General features: G+C 38.0%; 1 protein-coding gene across 1 annotated transcript in view; it reads right to left on the reverse strand.

Moving 5' to 3' along the window:
• Window positions 1-24463, reverse strand: part of AFF2 (AF4/FMR2 family member 2) — a 344011-nt gene that overhangs the window by 120974 nt on the left and 198574 nt on the right. Inside the window, exons 5-7 of the mRNA XM_015860794.2 lie at window positions 13532-13624; window positions 10420-10456; window positions 10114-10165 (exon numbers count right to left, since the gene is read on the reverse strand). Of these exons, the coding sequence (XP_015716280.2) occupies window positions 10114-10165; window positions 10420-10456; window positions 13532-13624 (182 nt within the window). The remainder of the gene's footprint in view (window positions 1-10113; window positions 10166-10419; window positions 10457-13531; window positions 13625-24463) is intronic.

Genomic DNA, 24463 nt, shown 5'->3' on the forward strand with positions numbered 1-24463 from the left:
CAACTGAAGGCTTTTCTCATTACTCGTGGCAATATTATAATTCCACAAAAAGATAGCAGATAGCTGTGGCAGGACTGCATGACACCACAGCCGCCCTGCCCATGTGAGGTGCATGTGGGCACTCTTCATGCCACCCTTAAACAGTGTTCATGTACTAATGAATTACTCATGGCTTTTGCAAGAAGGACTGACTCTTTCCTTGAATATAAATATTTCCAAGTGTAAAAAGATATGCATATAAAATAAAAAGGAAATATCCATTGGGCTTCAAATAAAATAATCTCACAAAAGGAGGTAAGTATTTTTTAACTGCATGTATCTACTTTATGGCACTGGTGTCTTAACTTAGTGCTTATGAGTTAAGGAAACAGCTCCTTTGTGGATTACTTTTCATAGTTTGCTCAGTAATGTGTTTACAAAGCCACTGTTACAACTAGATGCTTATATATTTTGATATACAGCATGTACTACAACAGTACATCTTCAGAGATTTCATACTTATTTTAAAAACCTATTTAAATGTCTTTTTACCTTTCCTCCTGGCAAAACACAAGTTTATTGCCAGATACTCCAGGGCTCCATATTGCAGTCTGACAGTAATTAAAGGCAGTATTAGCGGTGCTTTTATAGGAAATGGTAACCGTGGAAGTTGTATGCTGGGATGGGCAGAACACATCTCTGACTGTAACTCTTCTGATATAACTAACTTGCTCTAGGAACTAATTTGACACTTGAAATTTCAAATGAGTAGCCTCTATTTTTAACTGTCTGACATTACTGAAGCACATAACTCTGAGAAATGTTAAGTGGATTTTATTTCCCTTTGTTAGAAAATGGCTCATCTACTCATCTGCTTTCATCTGTGTATTATGTCAACAGTCCATTCCAGAAATCAGTTGTGCTTTTTTTTTAAGACAAGTTTATAATGCATTATTTCAACGCAACCTGCACTTACCTAATAGTTACCTGCTCTCAAGAATGGACAGTATTAGTAATAACCATTATCTCTAAACCACCAGCAGCGAATGATACAAAGTACATTATCCAAAACTTTGTGAATGTAATCACCTATAATCATACAATTCCTCAACAGGTAACCAAATACATTAGCAGTATGGTTCAAAGAAAACTAAAGGAAGCATTTTTCTAAGCACATCCTCAATTTGGAATCAGACTCCAAACATGGTCTTAGGATTTTGCAGTGACTGTGAACATGAAGCTCTGACAAAACTAATTCTTCAAAAAATTTAATGCCATTTACCTACATCTGTTAAATTTTCATCTAGTTATACACAATACCTACAAACCAATCTGATCCTGCTGCCATATAACTATGGCTATCCAGCAATACAGAGCATGTAATCCAGTTCAGTGCTATCTGTTTATCCATTATGAAGTCTCCTTTAGCCACAATGTTAAACCTATCCATCTTAATGATTTTAAATTATTATCATTACTATATATATATATATATATATACACATAAATAAACAAGGTAGCAATCCCCACAGGGACTTTAGGAAAAGAAGCTGGCAGGAGTCCCCTTAGTAATGAGGTGTTCATTGTGGTCCATCGTAACTAAGAGTAGGGGCCCTCAGAGAATCCTCAGGACCCTCACGCATTTTGAGAAAGCCACAGTTAACACAGAAAGGTGCTACGATTTGATCTTTATGGTTACTGGATTTTGGGATAAGAGGGTGTCCTGGATCAAATGGAAAGGAGCAGGAAATCCATCACATGACCCCCAGCACCTGCTTCCTTCTTGTTTTGCTCTTTATGGGAAGAAAAATTACCTCCTTCAGCAGTGAAGGACTCACCTTATCATCTCTATCTGACTGCTGCATTGATTAGATTGGAAAATGAGTAATTTTTATTACACTTGATCCGAAATATCACTATCTAGCTTATGTTTATTCCTATCCACTTACAGGGTAGACAATTGCATGGATCAGGGGCATCAGATGCAACACTATGACATTTATTTTGCTCCCTTATGTCTGGTTAAAGGAAACAAGCAGAAAGTTAACCTGTGATTTAACAGTGGCCACTCTCTAGCTCCTGCTAGTGGCCTGGTCTGGGTGGTTTAGACCTCTATGAGCATGTGCTTAAGTCCATTCTTGCAAAGCAGGCAGCCACCTCTAATATCAGATCCCAGCTGTGCTGGATGCTTCAGGATGTGTTTTACTTCACACTGCAGCAGATTTTTGCCTAAAACAATCAAGTTATTATTTTCCATTCTCTCTACCTTGTATTATTCTTTTTAAGTACAGGGAAAGGCAGATTATTTCAATTAAAAGCCTGTCACTGACAGCTGTAAGCAACCTCTCTTCAGTTCAGTGCTGCAGATGCAGTTTTAAGTTTCTCCCTGCTTCTGTCAGGATCTAATTTTCAAGGCCTGTTGCCATGGCAGCAAGTTGGAATTTTAATCCAGTACTAAAGGTCAAGACAGGTCACCAGTTTCAGTTCCTCTTCAATCTCCCCATAAAGTACCACAAAAAGAAGCTGAGATAAAGGTCTGACCTAACCAAAAATTCCAGTCTAGCACACAGCCAGACTTGAAACTATATGATTTTTATAGGCTTTCCAATTTGTCTGCAACTATTAGAATTCATGCTAAATCAAAAATGGGCAGCTCTGATTTACATTCCTCTCTCTCTGTAGAAAAGAAATACAGGTCCTCAAAATGCAGTAGAATGGATGCGGTAACAAAAAAGCAAATACTCAAAAGGAGTTTATAGCAGGTAAGCAGTTGTGAAAGCAATCCCCTCATTACTGGAGATATTTACTACTTTTGCAGACTGAGCTGAGCCTGACAGCTATACTGAAGTCTTCCCTGTTGATACAAGGTAGATGAATGAGTCAACATCTTTCTTTCAAAACCTGGGAAGATCTTTTTTGAAGTATTTTGACTGAACAAGACTTTTCAATAAGAGACGATTTCCTGAAAGCTAAACTACCCGCAGATAGATAAAAAATCCCTCATGAGAATTAGGAAATGACTTTCTATTTGCCTAATTTCTGCACTCCCCTCGACCCTGTGCTTTTTGTAACGTAAATTTTAATTAAACAATTGGTTTGCATACATTGGGGTAGCGCTACAGATACCTCCCCCTCCTCTAGGGCTACATCCAATACTAAGAAAGCTACGGTTACAGCATTAGCAAATTCTCAATGTGCACTTTCACAAGATGCACAGGCACAAGTGAGGCAAGCTGCTCTTCCTCCTGGAACTCAGAACAGTAGCACAGCAGTAGAGAAAACTTACTTTCCTGTTTTTTCTGCCATTTGGGAGGACCCATATGTAAAGTAAAGACATTCTGAATCTGTAATTCCAAGGGCCATCCAAGATAGAGAATAATGCAGTGAGCATGGCCTAGCCACGTGGGGTGCTGTGAGAACTTCACTTCATAAAAAATAAGCCCTCTGGCCAGAAAACTGATAGGGTTTGGAGCCCTGCTGAGCCCTTAGCCCAAAGGATAATGGTGGCAATATAAGTTCATCTGGATGGAGAGTATAAAGCTGAGAAAAATGTAGAGGATTATTGGGGTTGTCAGAGGGATTCAGAGGAAAGATGCAAAGGATTAAGTTGTGATACTACAAGTGCCTGTTATCCTTACCTAGGATACTTAGGACACAGCCCACGAGTTTCAAGCCCATTCTGGTTTTATGAATGCCAAGCTTCCTTGCAAAATCCATTCTTCTTTCAAGCTTTCCAATTACAACTATTTTGCTGTATGGTACAGACAAATCTTGGAGACAATATTCTCAGCTTACCTCAGGCTACCCATGACTAAATAACTAGTAAGATATGAAAGTAAGAATGAAAGTGACTAGAGGAGGGAGCATCAGCAAGAAACAGCATGTGAACTGAAGGACTGGGTTCTGAAGCTGAAGTTTACTAACAGGTCAGAGTTAAGAGGGAGTAGGGTGAGGACCAAATTATGGTTAAAACAGAGAAAGGAAGAAGTTAGTTTATATGGATTTCATCAGTAAGTGTGAAGGTGCTGGCTGTAGTGGCCTTTTCTGTTCTATTCTTATTTACACTTTCAGATTTACCAAGTACATTTGCTTTTGAAAATTAATGTTTGAAGTTGCACTGAAGTTTGGAAGTGATTTCTTTTCACAAAAATGTAAATTGAGAGATTGGTTTCAGACTTAAGCCATGATAGCACAACATATGCTGTTGCTTGTGGAAAAGCTCTTTAAATACAGGGAAACCTGTGGCAGATTTACTTTCAGTGTTTTCCAAAATGGTAACCAATACATAGCAGACAGGGAAATACATCCTGAACACAAACATGTTAACATGTGTAATTTACCTGTCTATTAATACTGACATTCTGGTGGTCACACTTCAGTGATAGCATATATTTAACTGCGCTGCATTGTACTTGAGAACAAAGTACTTCAGTGTTCAGGGTAAAAAAATGTTCATTTCATGAGAGTTTATGTAGTATCAGATGAAATCCAAATGCTTTAATGCTTATTTGAGTTGCAGTCATCAAAGCTGGTAAGACTGCAGTTGCTTAGGTTGTTTCAGGCACTCTTGGAAAGACAATAATTATTCCTGTGATAGTTAACAAAAAAATATTCAACACTGATCAGCAAAATATGAGAGAATTAACTTAGTTCTGTTCATGCAGTCTTTTAAACTGATTTATAAACATGTCAGGAGAAAGAGATCATGGAAAAGAATGCACTAGGAAATAACTTTATTTTGACAGGAAGGTTAAACTGTATGCAAGCCAGCTGAATAATGAAAACAAATTAGAAGCCTAATTTAGAAATTATTTTGAATAATAGGCTTATTTTAATGGATACAGGGTTTTTAATTGGCTCTGAATTTTAAAATACTTAACAGCTAAAATGTTTTGTGAAATTTGCTTCTATAAGCAACTGGCCATAGTAAATGTCTGCACGTTTCAGTCTCAATTACTCAGTACTGTGCTCAATAGGAGAAGCCTGCGGCAATGAGGAATAAAAAGATATAATCATGACTGATTATCATTGTTTCAAATCCCAGGTGGTAACTCCTCAGAACTTATCAGAGCAAGAGGATGCAGAGGAAACCTCTAACTAATAAAACAAAACAAAATATGAAAGATGAATGATATCTTACCAGACAGACCTACTTTCATTGTCTATTTGTCCCTTTAATATGGTGCAATGCAGCTCTCTAAAGACTAATGGAGTTCCAATTAAATGCCAGTGTTGTTTCACTTATCATAATTTGTACATGGCAGTGTAAGTCCCTCGTATTCATAACTTTCCCGGTTTACCCAGAGGGAATATCCTTGGAACTTCCCACTTCTAACAAACAGGCTGTTCTTAGTCTAGTGATTAAAGCTTGCCACACTTGCTAAGTGAAAATGAATGTACACTATAAAAGAAAGCAGGCTATCACCACTGGTGGGATCAATTGATGCTCTTGTGTTTTAATATCATTGATTAAAACCTATATAATTAGAAATACCAACATTTCATCTTCATGAGAGTATTACATCTGGATTGGTTTGTGACTGGAACACAGCTATAAAATTAGATATATGTACGTATTCTTCCTAATTCAGATGGAGATGAATATTGCTTGGTTAACATGATTGCACTGGAAATCATGCATCAACACTGAATGCATCTCAGGTTTTTAAAATTGAATCCTTTCAAGATTAAGAATTCATCAGTGCTTCTTGATTTGAACATTTCAAATAACAACATTACTTGTTGTAGCATTATCCAATATACAGTCCTTGGTGTAAAATCCTCTTGATGTCTGATTACTCTTCATAAGGACTTCATGCTGATTCATTTCAAACTGTGAATTACCTTTAATTCATAGCATGAACATGCTGCCAAATCTTGGTTTGCACGCTCCCATGTGGCTGCCCCTGACAGAGTGGAGAACTTCCAAAAAGCTATTAGATACTTAGGAAAAGTAGTTAGATGTCAGGAAGCACATCTCCATTTTCAAACCCTTTTCCATGAAGTACTGCGATAATCTATAGGATTATAAAAGCACTGGTATTTACTGAAATGTTTTTAGAGCTGTGAAGTGAAACCTTGGCACAGTTGAATCCGGTGGTGCGCACCTTTTGAGAAGTTCTTGAAATCTCACACAAAAGGTTTTAGCTGCTTGTTTTGTTTTTTTTGAACCCTCTGCATTTAGCTGCCCTCTAGCCCCCCCACAGGTTATGTATCATGAAGTACAATGGAGCACAAAAACACTATAAAGATGTTTTTGTTTCATCCTTAAGAATTGTTGCTCTACGTTTTTAATGGCTTCCGGCAGTTCACCCAGCCCTTCAGAAGAACCTTTTAATACTATATTAACACAGTAAGTATAGGAAGTCATTTTACGAAAAGGGAAGAATACCATTATGATCATACTATTCTTTTCAGCTGGGCTTTTATGGAAACTAACCAAGACTACTCTGCAGTATGATTTCGAAATCAGGATGTGCTTGATTAAATAGGTTCTGGGTACTTTCCAACTGGACATAGGCCAAGTTCTAACAACCAAACAGAACAAAAGAACTGGATGTTTGAGGACGACATACTTGCAGTGGTAATTATATAACAGAAACTTAAGTCGCAAGCTGAGTATATACCCTTGAACGCATGGAAGCTGACAGAAAATCCCTCTCGGTGCAATTGGTTGCACCTTTTCTGTTCCTACTTGCTATGCATTGTAACAAAGTAATCAGAATAGACTGGCTGAAAACTGACTGCACAGAACCCCATGGAGCATTACAGTGAATCTGAAATAAAACAACAACAGAAGAGAGTAAAAATAAAATAAATAAATAAATAAAAAAGAAGGAAGCCAAGTGGCATAGTTTTATACAGCCTAGTTTCACCTCTAAAAAGCCACCACGATATTTTGAGTATATTTTGATTTTGAGTAGAAATTAAGATTATTTAAAATATCCCTCATCATTCATGTACAAAGTAGGTGCAGAACTTTGACATAATCCCAACATCATCCCTTTGGTCTGATCTTCTGTAATGCCAGTGTTTCTACAAACAAATTCTTTAATGAAATACAGGCAGCTTGGCTGCTGGAGCAGAATACAGGATCATGCAGGCAAAGCATCTTCATTCTGCATGTATGACTCACTTAGTTGTGGTATAACACAGTAATACAGCGAAGGCAATTCCTACAGATTTCTAAGGAAACCAGTGGAATCTCTTCTAAGACTGTCACCATAAATGGAAAATATGATTATCAAGTTGTAATCAAGTTGTATGTAAGCTTAAATTAAAAATAAATAAGTAAATAAATAAATGAATAAAAAACAACAGAGAATATCAGTGAGATGAACCCAGTCAGGTTCAGTCAAGCTGAAAACATAGAATCACAGAATGCTTTGGGCTGGAAGGGATCTCTAAAGATCACTTAGTTCCAAATTCCCTGCCATTGGCAGGGACATCTTCGAGTAGATCAAGGTTGCCCAAGGTCCCATCCAACCTGATTTCGAGCACTTTCAGGTCCCTTGGCATCCTGTTCCACTTCTGGTTGCATCTTCATATTAAAGAATTTCTTCCTTACATCTAATCTAAATGTACTCCCTTCTACTTTAAAACTTTTACTCTTTGTCCTGTTGCTACATACTCTGATGAAGAGTCTCTCTACTTCTTTACTGTAAGCCCGCTTACTTGTATTTGAAGGCTGAAAAACAGTCTCCCAGATCTTTCTCTTCTTGAAGCCAAACAACTCAACCTTCTCAGCCTCCCACTGGCATAATACATGAAGATTCGGTGGGGGATACAGTTTTGAAATCAGTAAGATCATGCGGTGTGGTTGACAGTGTAGCAAAAAATGTTACCGGGGATATGTTGGACTGAAATTTTACTCATACACTCCAGTATCCCTGACACTATCCAGCACCAGAAAGATTAAGTCCTTTCTAATACAATTGTATTCTGATAAATACTAAATTATTAAAATACACAATTAGCACAGGAGCTGTCAGTGTACCAGAGTTTATTAAGATCACACTCTCCAGCTCTAACTACTTGATTCCATTATGCCTTTCTGTTCCACTTTCTGCTTTAATTTCATTATGCCCAACTATGTCCCAACATACAATAATTCCTGTTGAAAATGGTAGTGGCAGCACACACAGATCTAAAGAAACAAATTGGCCTTATAATACCAAGTCTCACAGTGGACTGCCTTCTAACCTCACAAAGCCCTGTGGAAATTCTTGGAAGCTGCCTTAACAATTTTTCTGCAGTAAAAGAGAAAAAGTGATAATAATGGGTTAGCTGATCTTCATTTGGAAGCTAAAAATAAAAGTAGCTTTATTGCAGCTCTGATCTCTCATGTGTAAAATCTATCACCTACCATAAGAAGGCAGTTCATTGCAGCAGAAATCTGATTGATAGTACTGGAACTTTAGATCAAGCAGCAGAACAGAGAGCAACTGGTTCATAAAATGTACTCAGTGTCTTTGAGTTTTATATCAGGCTTCCTATAGAGAGCTTTGGTCCCATTAAATGCACTATATACCACTGAGCTCTGAAGTACTGTTCTTTTGAAATTCAGCTTATAACTATAAACCATGATTGACAAGTCTATTACTGTTAGTTACAAACTATTGAAATACTGTATTTTATAGTATGCTCACTAAAATATTTTTCACAGTGGAGTCCAAATACACTTTCTTTAGCAGAAAAATCATTTTAAGATGTGATAATAAATATTTTTTATTTTTTGTGTTTTTTATTTTTATTTTTTATCAGTGTTTGGTGTTAGGTTTGGGACACTTAGATGTTCTGAAACATGAACATATCTATTCTGCTATGAAGAATAGAGTCTTGTTGGATAGATTCTCTTAAAAAGTCAGAAATCAATCAAGGAAATCTAAACAGAAGAGGTGAAGTACTAATTTGATACTAAGTTTCATAAACAAATGCTATTTGTTCAAAATAATGCATTTATCATTAGCATTCCTCCCCAATTCCTTTGCAAAGATTCATTCAAAGGACTAACTTCATTTGAGTACTTCCACAACTTTAAGAGTAAAGAACTGAATTTGTAGAAACTACTAAGGGTATCATTGAACTGGATACCAGTTGTTTAGTCCCAAATCTTGTATGCAGTTGCAAACAGATCCCTAAATTCCAGCAAGTTATTTCCTGTACAAAGAATTGCATTAAAATCAATATACTTAAATTATTATTAGTAGTAGTAATAATAATAATAAAATGTTATCTCTCCATTGAGTTTTTTTTCCCCTATATGAATTTAGTCAAAATTGTGTCCTAAGTAGGTTAAATGGAACCCTATCGAATAACTTTGAAGTCATTTTAAATCAACACATCATGTTTACAAAAACTTCAGCTAAGCTGGTACAATCTGCATTCTGTAGTTTAAAACACTTGAACACAGAAACAAAATAGCAGCCCTGAACTGAAACCAGGCTCACATATTTAAGAAGTGGCAAAACAACCAACTTCTTATCAAAGTAAGTATTTAATTCCTATTTACAAATTATGTTGAGATCTTAAACAGTTCAGTCACAACACAGTGCCATGTTATTGCAGTCTTTAACCAAGAAAGCATAAAAGAAAAACTGTTCATCACAGTGAACAACTAGCTCTTCCACAGTTTTCCACTGTCATATTTATAGATCATCTGTGATTTTCAGCAGCTTCAATGTGTGTGAAGCCCAAGACCCACCTTTCAACACCAGCTAGTAGTATCATTCTGTATTATGCATTTAACTCTTCCTCACAGTATAAACGTTAAAATTCATGCATCATCTGTTCATTGGGTTGCATTTTCTATTCTAAGAGGCTTAGAGTCTGATGAAAGAAGCATAAAACTGATTTAATTCCAGCAAGCTGTACAACTAAAATCAGCATTATTTCTGCTTAATAAACTCATCTTTCATACATCGCTCTGTTAGCTAATGCTTAAAAAGAAGAAACAGTAATAAGCAATGAAAACATAAAACTGGTTTATGTCTAATTTTTAAGGACTACTGAGAACACCTGAACACCAGGACAACATTATGAGTGGAGCTAGATTTTAGTTACCTTTGCAGAAATAAGCTCATTCTCTGTGATAAATTTAAAAGAAGATGTTAAGCTGGAAATAATAATACTTACGACTTTTGTGGCACTGACTTAGTTGCAACTTTCCCTCCTGGATCACTCCACTCTGCAAACAAAGGAAACACATTTTCAAATGTCAAAAGATTACTGTAGAATTAAAATGCACCCAAAGCTGTCAGCCCATCTAATTATACTCAGTTTCACAACATGCCGCAATGCATAACATGTAATAAAAAATGGAATTGATCTGCTTTAGCACCACAGAAAGTATTTTCTCAGCCTTTGATTTAATGATGTTAAACAGGACAAAAAAACAACAACCTAACCCTGAATCTTAGGACCAGGATGATAAAGACCTACTTTGTACATTGTATCCTGAGGTCAGATGTTGGGAGTCCTATAAAGAAGAACACATGAAATGTCAGCATTAGTTACATGAGATGAAGAAGGTAAGATATATCTTAGCTTGCCAGATTAAGGACACCAGCATTGTGCAAATAAGGAAGGAGATGGTACAGAGAACGGATCACGCGGTAACACCAGTGACATTAGTTCAAAAAACCATTAAACATGGAGACAGAGCACTACTTAGGGATAGTTTTGTAGCTCAGACAACAGCTTGTCCCCAGATGCAGTAAATCTCCATCGCCCCACCTTTTTCAGGCTTAGCCATGGACATATACAAATGTGATGCATCTGTGACATAAAATTTAAATACAATAAATTCAACACCACTGTCTTTCATCTCTGATCCCGTTGCTTTAAAATACAGTAATCTTTTAGTGATAGACACAGAGGTTTTCCTTGGGCTGTGTAACACAGGGTTTAATAGAGATGTAATAAGCCTTTCTTTGCCTGATGGACATTGTTTTGTTTCCAATGAAATCAATGGAAATGCAACACTACACTGGAAAATAATCTGGCTTGTAACCCTGAGCATGCTAATGCAGGGATTTTTGTTGGCTCACAGTATCTAAGCTACCTTCATGTCACAGTGGTTTCTTGCTCAGTTTTTCTCTAGGCTCTACAGTCCACAGTGATTTTAATCAGCTTTCCTTCCAAGCAGAGTCTGATCATTTCAAATTGAGGTGTTATTTACAACATTGCCTTACAGCCAAGCACTACTTTGCTGGAAGTGTTAGTTCTGTAGGATGTAAAAGTCATTAAAGTCCTCACTGCACTTCCTCTTAGGGCATTATTAGTTCCTAATATTGCACTGTGCTGTCAGTCAGTCCCTTGTGAAGTAAATTGTGCCCTAAGAGTAAACATGGCACTTCACATTTGAATTTCAACAAAATAAATTGTTCTGATAAGTTTCATTTTTGTAATCACGTCTTTTGTATATGTTTATCATGAGGATAATTATTCTTTTAGTTAAATTGAGAACTTCTAATAGTGTCTGTCTCTGCGTTAAGTGGCCACAGAACCTAGCCATGGTATTTCTAATATCAGTAATTTGGCCAGCCATAAATGATTTAGTGTGATGTTCAGAAAAGAAATTCATGTGTTATCTTGTGGGGTTTTTTTGTGTGTGTGTTTGTGTTTTTTTTTAATGGTATAACTAACTAACCCAGAAATATTTATGTGCTCACTTAGTTCCTAAGCTGCTAGTTCAAATAACTGAAATTATATTTTATATTCATATTCATGTGATATGGTCAAGAATTTTACGATCAACATTTACCTTGTCCAGAAATTATTAACATTGATGTGGATATTAAAAGTTCAAAGCAAACGGTAGGAACAGAAAAGCAAAAATGATATTTCAGCTTCTCTGAACTTCTGCTTATCCTTCTCTCAATGGAGACAGCAGCAATCTGCAGGACTCATGTCTGAACAACCCATCAAACACAGAACACTAAATTAAAACAGAGTATAAATTAAAAAATACATCTTCCTGTAGGCAAAACAAACTCTCCATTCTCACTTATATCCATATTCACACAGGTAGGAATCTACTTTCACCTAAATAGGTTCAATTGAACCTAACCAGATTTACAGTGAGGATTCTATTCTTGTATGATTATGATTTATGGTGTTTATTGCTGCAGCAGTTAACTTCAGTGACATTGGCAGTGCTGTAGGAGTAACGATCACATTCCATCAAAATAAGACATTCTGGGCACTGGCTGTGTTATTTTTAAGGAGCCACAGATACTGCTAATTTCATATGATTTCCAGTTAAGTATGGTGGCTACATTTCAGACAGAGGAGTATCTGCCAAACAGATAAAATCAGTAAGAGGAAAATCACATTCCAGCTTCTAACAGAGGACATGACTGCAAGCATTACCAGTACAGCTTTAAAAGCTATTTTCCAAAGTCTTTCCTTTAGAATATATGTAGCTCCATGTCAGTTTGGTGTACATTCCCTGCCAGGGGAAATTCCCTTTATCCCCAGACATCATCAGCTCACAGGTGTTTAAGTCCCAGCAAATGTTATCCCTGTCTGAGATTGCTCTGGTTGCAAGCTCGATCTCTCTGTGATTATATTGAAATCACAGCTAGAAGGCAACAACAAAATTTGGGCTGAAGTCATGTTCAAATCTTTCAGTATATATAATTGTTATTCACAGCATGTGAGGTGAACTGCAAGGTAGTATCTAGGCCCATGCTTTGGATGTGGCAAATGTTGAGTGCATGCTTTTAACAAGACCAATACTAGGCAATGTGTTTTGCAACCATGTGCCCTTAGAGCATACATGTTGACAGATGCCACAGCACTGTGCACAAGCAGAAATGTAATTTCACCATAATTTGACCACATAGCCTAATCTTCATGATGCAATCAATCACAAGGAGTGATTGAGGGAACTGGTGCTGTTTAGTTTGGGGAAAAGGAGGCTGAAGGGAGACCTTACTGCTCTCTTCCAGTACCTGAAAAGTGCTTACAGGGAGAGCAGGGTTGGACTCTTCTTACTGGTGACAGGTGACAGGATGAGGGGAAATGGCCTCAAGTTTCACCAGCGTAAGTTCAGGTTGGTTATCAGGAAAAACTTCTTTACCAAAAGGGTTGTTATGCACTGGAATAGGCTGCCCGGTGAGGCGGTTGAGTCACTGCCCCTGAATGTGTTTAAAAACCATTTGGATGTGGTGCTCAGGAACATGATTTAGTGGAGTGTTGTTAGAGTTAAGGTAGTATGGTTAGGTTGTGATTGGACTCAATGATCTTTAAGGTCTTTTCCAACCTGAGCAATTCTATGATTCTATGATCAGCCACTGTGACTAGACAAAGAAAAACAAACAAAAGGCATTATATTGGATGTAGAAAGGCTATTGTAATGAGAGAGAAAACTCGCTTTGCTAACTTCTGCAGCTTTAAATATACAGTCCTACTCATAACAACAGTCTAATCGGGAATGTCCAACTAAAAATAGCCTTAGAAATTCAAAAATTGCAAAAATAACAAATTACAAAAATAAGCTTTCCAACAGCAGAACATAATGTTAATTGGGTCACTGATTATAGCTTACTTGTACCTTGCTTGGGATAGAAAACTTGGTCTGTTCAGCCTTTCCAGGAGTGTGAATAGCAGTCAGCGGAGGAGGCCAAGAATGGGTCATCTCCTAGGGAAGAAAAAAAAAAGCTTTTGAAAACAAATTCATGAAAGTGAAGAAGAGAGGGGAAAATGATCATTTATTCTCCTCAGAGGCTGAGGAATGCAGTTGCTTTGGAAGCATCACCACCCCCCTTACGTAGTACATGAACACTGTAGCTGCCCACCAGGCATTTCTTCCTGGAGAAAAGGGTGAGGATGGATTTCACTCATTAAAATTTTGACCATATATGTATGGTCCATGTATACTCCAGGTGGCATCTGGTCCCACATTCCTGGTCAGCCTGTTAAACTCATCATAAGCATAGAAAAGGTTTTTGCCTGCAATGCCCAAACAGGAAGGGGGTCTCTTCTGAACTGCTTTAGGTGCAGCCTCATAGAGGACTGCATGGTGGCAAAATGCAAGGCTGTGCATTAGGTAGTGGCAAAATTAACCAGAGGCAGGACTAGAAAAATCTCAAGTGGGCTTGCAGCATGAATGTCTGGCATAGAAGGGAGTGGGGACGATGCTTTAAGTACTGAAGCATCTTCTCATAGCTCTGGCAACAGCTACTTACAGTGATATGCAGTGTCACTGCATCAGAGCACTACCAATTTCATTTTAAAATGAGGGACTGAGAGATTAGGTGACCTGTATGGAGTTACACTGGAAGCCTGTCCTTTACTAGGAAGCTCAAATCTCTGATGAAGACCTGCAAAAGACACCATCTAAGCAACATACTTGCTTTTCGTATCAATGTTTTATCACTTGTACATATGTGTTCTGACTGTCTTCAAAGAAATCACCTAGGTGCCTGTGGCTATGAGATACAAAGAGAACTGAAAGTGAATACCAGGTTTCCTCACATCGAGGCCCAGAACCATCACCCTACTCAGCTCAGTGGGACTAGAATGAGGCTTATGTTCAATAGAGGGGAAAAAGTGGTTTAATACAGAAACTGCAAAAAGTTTGTTTTTAGTTCAAGCTTATAAATGCCCTTGTCACGGGTATGATAGACACCGCTGCATCCTCTCTTATCCTTGTTTTTAGTTTGACGAATATTGAGACAGGCAGTAATACTTGTCTCTGGCGATGTTCTGTTCATCTTGATTATTTTTGTTGCCAACAATCTTATAAGTGAGTTTGATTCGGGAACCTATGTGTGCAATGGCCATAATCCTGACTGCAGTAAACTGAACTTCCCAACTGCTACTCCACACTAGTCAAGCCCAGAATATTCACAATAAAACTTCTGAGAACACAGGTTTCTGCAGGCACAATGACCAGCAGTGCAAATACTCTGAAAGTGTACAAATAATATAATACATAATACAAATAATTCTTTTAGAAATAGCTATTGTCAGAAGGTTAGCATAGTGGTTGCATGTGGGCTGCAGGGGTGGACAGCTGGCTGTCATTATATATTTAACTGAAGACACAGCCAGCAAGTTTTGTGTCTCAGTTTGTCCCTCAAAAATCCCATGTCATAGGTAAGGAAAAAGAAAGGAAAAACTACATGCCACAGACCCTAGTCAAGCAAATGAGTAAGTAACCTTCTCCGACACCTCTGCAAGCCACTGCTTTTTATATTGAAGCCCATCAAATTTCTATTCTTAGTGTTGCTGCTTCTGCAGCAAAGTTTTAATGGCTGCTTTAGCAGATGACTCAAGGACAGAGGAGGGTGCTGATGTCTAGGGCCTGTTTTCATTGCCCAGAGCCCAAACTGTAGCAAGAAAAAGGAACAGGACAGCTCATGAATGGTTCATCCCTTCTGGGAAGTGAGTCTGCAGCAGCTCAGTGTTCTTAAGGAGCAAGTCACTGTCAGAAGCACGTTATTTTACTGCACTGATTGTCTAACTTCTACAAAGAAGTGGAGAAAACTTTAAGCATTCATCGTTAAGCTATTAAATGAGATGGTATAACCCAAATCCTGTACGCCTCTGCCAAAGTCTATGCCACAGAGTCTGCTTTGTGGCAAAGTTCTTCAAAACAAAATGGTGAAACAGAGACTATATCACATAATTAAAAGAGGGACAGGCAGGCAGACTGGTTGAAGGCAGAAATGAGGCTTATTCTAGAGCTGCAATTATTGGCTTGACCTTAGTCAGCCAAGGCCCAAGAATAAAAGGAAGGACAGAGAGCCTAGGATTCATGTGAAGGTGACACCAGCAAAAATTTTGGAATACTTGTTGAAGTACATCTCACATCCACTGAGGACCAACTCAGTGATCTGAGTTGTAAGCAAATCTACTCATCTCCCTGTTAGGGGACAATCAAATGTAAAACCATGGGAAAAACTAAAAATGATTCTGCTATTATTTGAAGAAATTCAATTACAAAGTAGAAGATCCTGACTCCATTGAGGTCTCAGGCAAATGACGGATTTGTTGATGTTACACCTATCTAATCAATTTGTTCAATAAGTGACCTTGCAAGCACCAAAGTGCATTGCAAAGGTACAAGCAAGCTATGAAAGAAGCATTTCATTTCAGTTATTCAATAGAAAATTTCAGATAGGATCATATACAGAAAACAATACAAGGGTTTAAAGCCCAGCAAATGAAGAAACATTACATGGAAGCAACAAGATAGCATACAGGTATTTACAGAAATATGCCTACAGATACATGCTATTGTGTCGTTAACTACACAGCTCACTGGCTACATTGTTATGCCCCCCACCCCACACAACTGCACATCATGCTCATGCAGAGCACCACTGAGCTACAGAATGACATACAGAAATGACACTTCACTGGCTTCAGGGAAGGGTTAAAACCTCCACCTCACACTGCAGAGATGTGACTGGCTGCTTAAGTCTCCTACTTTGCTCCTTAAGAAGATGCACATTACTTTGGAGAATCAGGACCCAAGAGGAAAGCATGTCATTTGTTTAACCAACTACATGGCTTCAAAATTCTTTGCAATGCCCTGATTGCTTTTGGAGGGCCCTCATCTCTAAGTACTTGCAAAGCTCTACTTTGTTTGATTTGTGAACTCTGATATAGCTATCTTTTAGTACATTGCAACAGTAAGGAGCCACTTCATTGAAGTGTGTGTGTTGTAGATCACAGAATCATAGAATGGTTTGAGTTGGAAGAGGCCTTTAAGACCATCTAGTTCCTACCCCCCTGCTATAGGCAGGGACACCTCCCACTAGACCAGGTTGCTCACAGCCCCATCCAGCCTGGCCTCGAGTGCCTCTAGGTTGGGGGCACCCACAGCCTCTCTGGACAACCTTAGAGGGGTTGAGTTAGGATGTACATATAAGCAACTTCATTTGTAAACACCTCACAAAAGAGAAAGAGAATCACATTCCCAATTTTTTGTTTGTCCCCGAGGAAAGTTAGAAGAACAAAAAAGTTTGATCGATCCAAATTTGGAAGTATTTAGAAATTCCTGGAAGTAACAATAACACAAATGATAATACAAAATGCTTTAAAGAAGAATTTAATGGAAACCGAGTAATCCCACAAAATCAAGTTAGGATTTATGTTCACATGGTTTGGACTTAAAATAATTCCAAAATCATGTTAACTATTGGAGTGGGCAGATGACTGCTATGGAAGCCTGCATTTTTTTAGAGATCTGGAGATTAAATGTGAAAGTAAACCTGCACGGCTTGAAAGTCACTGTGCTCCTCTGATGTAGCAACATCAAGCATTCTCCTTCCTGAAAACTATTTAAGCATGTTTTAATTGAATCCATATGTTTTATTTATACATGGGCTAGGAACACTCGTCTCTTCAGTTTGGTCTGCTTTTTTCAGCTAGAAAAGCCCTCAGGTAGGTAACTAAGAAGTACACAAACAGAAGAGCTCTAATGCATCACTGAAAATACAACTACAGGTTGTACAACAGAGGCACAGGTCCAAACCGGGCTTTAAAAGAAAGGAGTAGGGAAGGACCGAAACCTGCCTGTTTCTAGGGAAATGAGCACAGGGGTTATGTAGCAGATGGTAAATAGCTTTACAAAATCAGACACTAAAATTAATAGCCGCCTTTCAGATTTATTTCCTTTCTCTGTGTTTCATTTTTCCATCATTTCCTTCTTTCTCAAAATGAAAATGCTGTGTTTTAAATACAGGTAAAAGCAAGGAGCCTAGCTCTCAGAGGCCATTAGGAAAAAAGCAGCTGGATCATGTATGCTGCATCCATCCTGAAGCAGCTTCTTTCCTACAGTGCACTTTAAACTGCTTAGCCTGATCTAATTTGAGGTCTCCCAAGACATAAGACTCATGCGACTTCCCCTGGGAGAATCAAGAGGAGACATGAGAACAGTCTGCAATTGCAGAAAGGGCTGTTGCAAAAGGAGAGAATAATCTTATCTTAAGTTTTACAGTGGATATGAACTTAAACTGCAGCGAGAAGAACATACACACATAAAAAGCTTCCTAACAGTAAGTAAGGACAGTGCAGCACTGAAATGAAATGTTCATGCCGCAACAGTCTCCATCTTCGTAAGAGCACATTTAAGAACAGATTTGCACCCATCAGTCAGGAACAGCTTGAGTAGAAATGCTTCCAGCACTTGCTCAGGGATGTGTAGTAGATGACAGGATTCCTAAGATCCCACCCAGTCGAATAGTGCCATTTCTTAGCTTGACAGATCTCTCTTGGCTACCCCTACTCCCTCTTGTGGATAATGGATCCACAAAAATGGAGAAGAACAATCCTGATGGTTTTCTCTTAGCACTGGGGTTTACAAAGGCTCTTTCAACACTGAATCTGTGTCCCACTGCAGGACAGACAGAGGAACAGGGAGAAGGAGGAAGAACAACCTCGTACACATTGTTGCTGCTAAACAGAGCATATTTTGGGTATTTTCTCTGTCAGCTGCCCTACTCAGTCCTTTTAGATCTTAGCTACATCTGTTGCTTTAAACTTTCTCCAGTTTTTGGTTATGCAGCGTTAAAGTTGAGTTCAGAAAAAAATTAATATATGATGAATAGATGTTCCAAGGTTAATACAAACTTAATGTTACAGCTGGTGCCAAGCAACCTATTGCCTTGATGGAATAAAGATAACCAAGTGATTTACCATTTATTAAGGCCTCTATTAATGATTTATTAATGTTTAATTAACTATTTATCAATGCAATCTTAATAAAAAGTGCATCTTGTTTCACAGTATCTTCCTAGTTTCAGTATTTATATAAATATGATCAAACTTTCCCTGCTAGGAAGCCAGTAGTGCATGAGGGGCAGCCATACTTTATGTGTGTGACACATACTGAGCAAAAAATTATGTCAACTCTTTACCTCTGGGGAACAGGCTAAGGGAAGAATTTTATATATATATAATTATATATATAAGTATACATATAAATATTTAAAAAAATTACACTAAAGCCGAATGGAAAACAAAGACAATAAAACTAAGGGATATTTTTCATATATATTCCTTCTAAAGGAATGCAAAATAGACATAAACACTTGGGAATAGCCTGACTGATAATTGGTCTGGTTTATACTGTGCCAAAGGCTTCATTAGGAAGGGATTTAGGACATTAAGACAGTACTGGTAGGGACCTGACAGCTTAGTTCATAGGTATAGATTTGATTATCATGTTTCGGCATTTAAAATACTTCTCAGCATCAAAGGGATTCCAGATATTTTTCCCTGAAGGGAAAATAAATAAATAAAGATTTCAGTGATGGACCAATGGCCTCCAAGAGAAAGAGAACTCTCCTGGTATGAATATTACTGCAGGAAACTTTTTATTCATGTAAATGTTTTAGCAAATTTATCACCAGCAGCAAGTGCCCAGCAGATATTTTCTTCCACAACGATGTCTTTGTCGTACTAAAATCTATCTTGCTACTGCACCAAAAATTACTAGAAAGCCTTTTTCGAAATACAGTGCATGCAAACATGAGCTTCTTATTACAGAGATAGAGTTTATTCTACAAAGAGCAGCCATTTCCCTGACCATAATCTAAAAACACAGTCTTCACCTTGTGAGTTTTCTCCATGACAACAAATAATTCCCTTTGCTCGGCTGGTGAGCAAGATGCATTCCATTGCCTCCCATGGTAAACACTTACTCCTCTCCATATTAATAAGGAGGGGAAGGACAGACAGAAATGATATGTAGTGAAAATGAACATAGAAATTGCTTTCAAAACTAATAAAGGTTGACTAAAAACATTACAGCAAATACTTCCCTTTCCTCCTTTGCAAACATTTGGGAACTGTTTACAAAAAGAAACTGATAGCAAACATTATAGACATTTTCTGTTGAGCTACCTAGTATTCTCTGCTTCCTGTATGCTTCACATTTTTCAATATATTTTCCCCATACTGTAGCTTTTATAACTAACAACAGTCATTATCTTTTCTTAGAGCATTTAAAAGACAATAAAAAATAGCAAACCATGATTGATATGCTTATTGCTCTAACCAATCTTGCCTGTGTGAACTAAAACAGTGCTGCATTACAGTGAGAAGGTATCTGAGCTCAACAGGCAGTTTTAAGGGAGACTAACAGAGCTACACCACATGAACCCATAACTAGATTTCCAGTTTAGCAAGTCTGATGCAACCCTAAAAGTAACCACAGCCTATATGATAGTGTTTTAACATTACCAAATGTCTTAGATCTCTGCTGGGTAGCAGGTCCCTGATGCTATGCAGATGACAGAACATGCCTAGGATCCTTTCCGAAACTTGTTGGATGAATCTTTCCAAGGCTGATCAAGGTAGTTTTCTTCAGGATACATCCCAGGAAGACAGTATGGTCAAAAATTACCCTGAATTTGGCTCCCACTGCCCAGGACAGTCCTTCAATTCAATTCCAAGCAAGTTTTGTATTCTTGAGCACTTTATTACATACTCCTGGTGTTTTCAGAAACGTGCAGCACAACTCCCTAAGGGTCCTACTATAGAAACACCACTATGATGGACTGCAATGAAACAAGATGTGTAGAAACTGTACCACAGCTCTTGTCAGGCTTAGGTGATTTGCATGAGTAAAGGGCAGAAGGTACAATGAGGGTTCACAGAATGTAATTGGCAAAGTAGAAGCAAGTGTAAATAATGAAGCAGAACCTTACAGGAAGCCCATAGGAGGGCTCCCATGAGAAGTTTTATATGGTGAGACAGAGTGGAATTCTGTGGAATTCACACAGTGGAACATGTTAGATCCCAGGCCACGTAGGGTATCCTGAACCAGATATTGAGTTAACACCAAGTACAAAGCCCAACAGAGAAAGTGGTGAAGTGCTGGAACAGGTTGCCCAGAGAGGCTGTGGATGCTCTATCCCTGGAGGTGTTCAAGACATGGGGAGTCCTCAGAAGCTTGGTCTAATATCAGATCTGGAGGATGGTGGCCCTGCCTGTGGCATGGGGGGATTAGAAATTTATGGTCCTTGGAGTCCCTTCCAACCCAAGCCATTCTATGATTCTATGAAAAGTTAATCACACTCCCCATAAATATTCAGGTACTTGAGGTCAAGTATACTAAGCCCACTTACAGAAAGCCAGGTGTCTTCTGTCACTCTTTGTAACTAAACTAATCATGCTGTTGCCCAATACACAGTATCAGGGTCTTGATGCAGACAGCATGGCTAACACAACAACTCCTGTTCTTGGCAGCTTCTCATCCACACTGAGATGCACAGCCATATCTCATTGATTCTATTTATTCAAAATGATACTTGTAACCATAACCAGGAATGGCACATCTAATTTTCATGAGGGTCCCAAGAGATAAGAAGAGTGCACTGAACTGTTAAATACAACATAACATCCTGGCAGTATAGCAATATAATATAAACAAAGGCACAATAAGTAATAAAGAAGTTAAATCTTTTAAAAGTTCCTAATACCAACATACAATTTCATCTTTGCAATTTAGAAAACATTGGCAACACTCCTCCAAGTAAATAAGCAACTGTGTTTTGAAACTATTCACTGCTGGCACTTGTTTAAGGGAATCTGGTAATTTGTTCCATCCATCCCAAGCTTCACAAGCAAAATAGCATGTCTCGAATTGCCTGTTTTCTTTTCTGAACCTTAGGGTTCACACCAAGAGGAGAGCAAAATTATAATTTACAGTTAGAAAACAAGACTGCACCTACCTTGAGGCACACAACTGCGCACATTTATATGACACATTACACCATCTCCTTTATGTTGCCAGATATAACGAATTCCTGTTTTGTTGTTTGTTTGGTTGTTTTTTCATACAAATAATAGTGGCAAATTATATACTCACATGACAAGACTTTATCCATGTAATTTATCTAAAAAACATCTAAATTCTGGATCCGCTTACACAAACCCAGTGAAAAAAATAACATCTCCAAATTCAGTATCAGGCAAAATTAAATGGGTAAACTGTAAAACACCTTGCTCTGTAGATTTAGCACAAAAACCTCTTATGTTGATTCCACATGTAGTGAGTTTATAAACCACATCCTGACAATAAGATGAAACTCATTCAAAAAAATCTCCAAGAATTCGAGAGCATCAGTTTGTGCCAGAAGATACCAGCTTTAGCCTTCAAACAGGGACATCAATTAGCTGAAATAGTGTATAGAGGGAAATTAAGAAACCAGGATACCAAACTTGTTTGAGTTTAAAGTAGAATTCTTTTGCTTAAAGCTTGATTTGTATTCATTCAATTTGGACTGCAAGTTGTTACTCATCAAATACAAATAAATGAATCTACCACACACTGCTGTACAATACGCATTGAAATCTTTCACAAAAGCTACTTTTTTTTTTTTTTTTTTTTTTTTTTTGCCTTCAAAATCAAGACACTGCCAGATCTCTTTTATTCTGCCACACAAGCAGTACTGTATCATGAGATTTCCTTGGGGGGTATGACAGAGTAACATTTATTTTTAATGTGTTTTCCTCTAACATGATTCATCCACACCTCAACTGGAATTCCACTAAAACAGTGGTCTGAGTTTGATGTGGAAACACAGCACATGCCTAGAAAAGCTGAAGGTGCCCATACAGAATCTGTCATTTTTCACCGTTTCTTTTTCTTCATCTCTGTGATGCTCTCTTTGCCATCACACCATGTGTCTCAGCTGAAGACTTATTTGTCCCCTACTAATTGAAGAATGCACTCTTCCCTACAGAGTATAATTACCTTACTGGTGCTTACATCAGATACTGAATGCTTTGGGGGCGAAGAATGCCTCATGTTTTGTCTCATTGCCATACCCAGGATGGTGCTGGAACTTCACAGTGACTACATGCTGGACAGACCTGGGTGGACAGCATAGGCAGATTGATTGGCATTCAGCAAGCCCTGGATGGTCAGAAAAGCTCAATCTAAAGCCTGATCATCGTACTCTCTAATTTGGCACTTGGATTTTTTTGTAAGGTCAAAAGCTCAGCGTGCTTGTCAAGAGTAAACTATGGGTTCTGGCCTGCTAGAGAGTCCCTGCTGCCTATTGCACTCAACACCTTAAATCCTTTCTCCTACAGAAAGACCTAAGCAGCCACCTGCAAGCTTACCTAGCATTTATTACAGTAATTTTAGTCTTTGGAAAAGAACATGCTTTTCAGTCTTGACTTCCTTTTCCTCACTTGTGCCTTGATGCAGTTCTACTCCTGCATCTGCATGTTCTATAAATCATGCCAACACTGCCCTTTGATCCACTCCTGCTAGGCCACCAGGTGAAGAAAAAATGTGTGTTTTAGAAGATGTTTTGATACAACATAAACTTTGTTGGCATGTCAGCCTTACTGAAGCAAAAAAAACCTGACGTTTTTTTTTTTTTTTAATCTCCTTTAAGGTATGGCAGCTCCAGTGTATTTCCATTAGACAACCTCCCACCATTGCATGCTTACATTTGAGTCCCTGTCTCCCAGCTCATTTTTTCTTACAAAGCTTACAAGCCTGTGGTAGGAAGTATTAACCAGTCAGAACCGCTTCTAAAACATCTGACAACCGAGGACACCTGATCCTGCACAGAATGGTCCAAACATTCAAAATCAGCATGGTCATGCTGAACACCAGATGAACATATTTTCACTGAGGATTGCTTTCCATGCCTACATTGTTTCCAGACCACACAATAGAAAACTACACTGAAAAGAAATTCTGTTAAAAGGGATGAAAAACAGCAAAGTCCATAACCTCCCTGGTTTCAAACTATGTTTGGTGCTTCAGCACATAAAAATTATATATTTGCATTTCTAGATGATGACATGCTTTGTCTTTGTTGTTGCTAGCTGGTCAAAAAGAAACAGCAAGTTATTCACTAGTAATAATTTATCAGGGGTCATATGAGCAATCTGGAACAAACTTGGAACAACCCCTAGAAAAGACCACCCAGTAGGCCAATAGTTGCTAGTCATCTCTAAGCAGCGTTGTTATTGGCAACTCCAGCTGATGTCAAACAGTGACAACTAGCAGTTATCATACAAAGTCAAACTGGAATAAATCTGCCAAATAATAGGTGTTTGGTTGTTTTTTTTTCTCTTTCAGTACAACACGCCATTTATTATCACATTCAAGCAGTTACCAAAAAATCAGTTGATCTGACTTTGCTGAAGAGATTCAAAGGCTAAATGCAGTAACATGGCTTTCTTTTTTTTCTGAAGGGTAACTTCTGTCTTAGGTGAAAGACACTATAAAATGACAGCACTGCTGAAAAGGAGACAGAATGATACATTTAGTGAAATTCCCAGTCTAAGCCTTTTCAAAGAGCACAATCAGTTAGTATAACATTCCTATCCAAAGGGTTCCTTTCAAACACGATAGCTTTCTTGTAGTTTACACTTATCATATTAAGCAAAACTGTAATGAGATCATGACAACTTCTTTTAAAAGCAACAACAGCTCAATTGCCAAGAAAAAAGAAGAGTGATAAATATTTTCATGGAAAGAACCCTCTAGTGAACG

This window comes from Coturnix japonica, chromosome 4 (assembly GCF_001577835.2).
Source record: "Coturnix japonica isolate 7356 chromosome 4, Coturnix japonica 2.1, whole genome shotgun sequence".
NCBI lineage: Eukaryota > Metazoa > Chordata > Aves > Galliformes > Phasianidae > Coturnix > Coturnix japonica.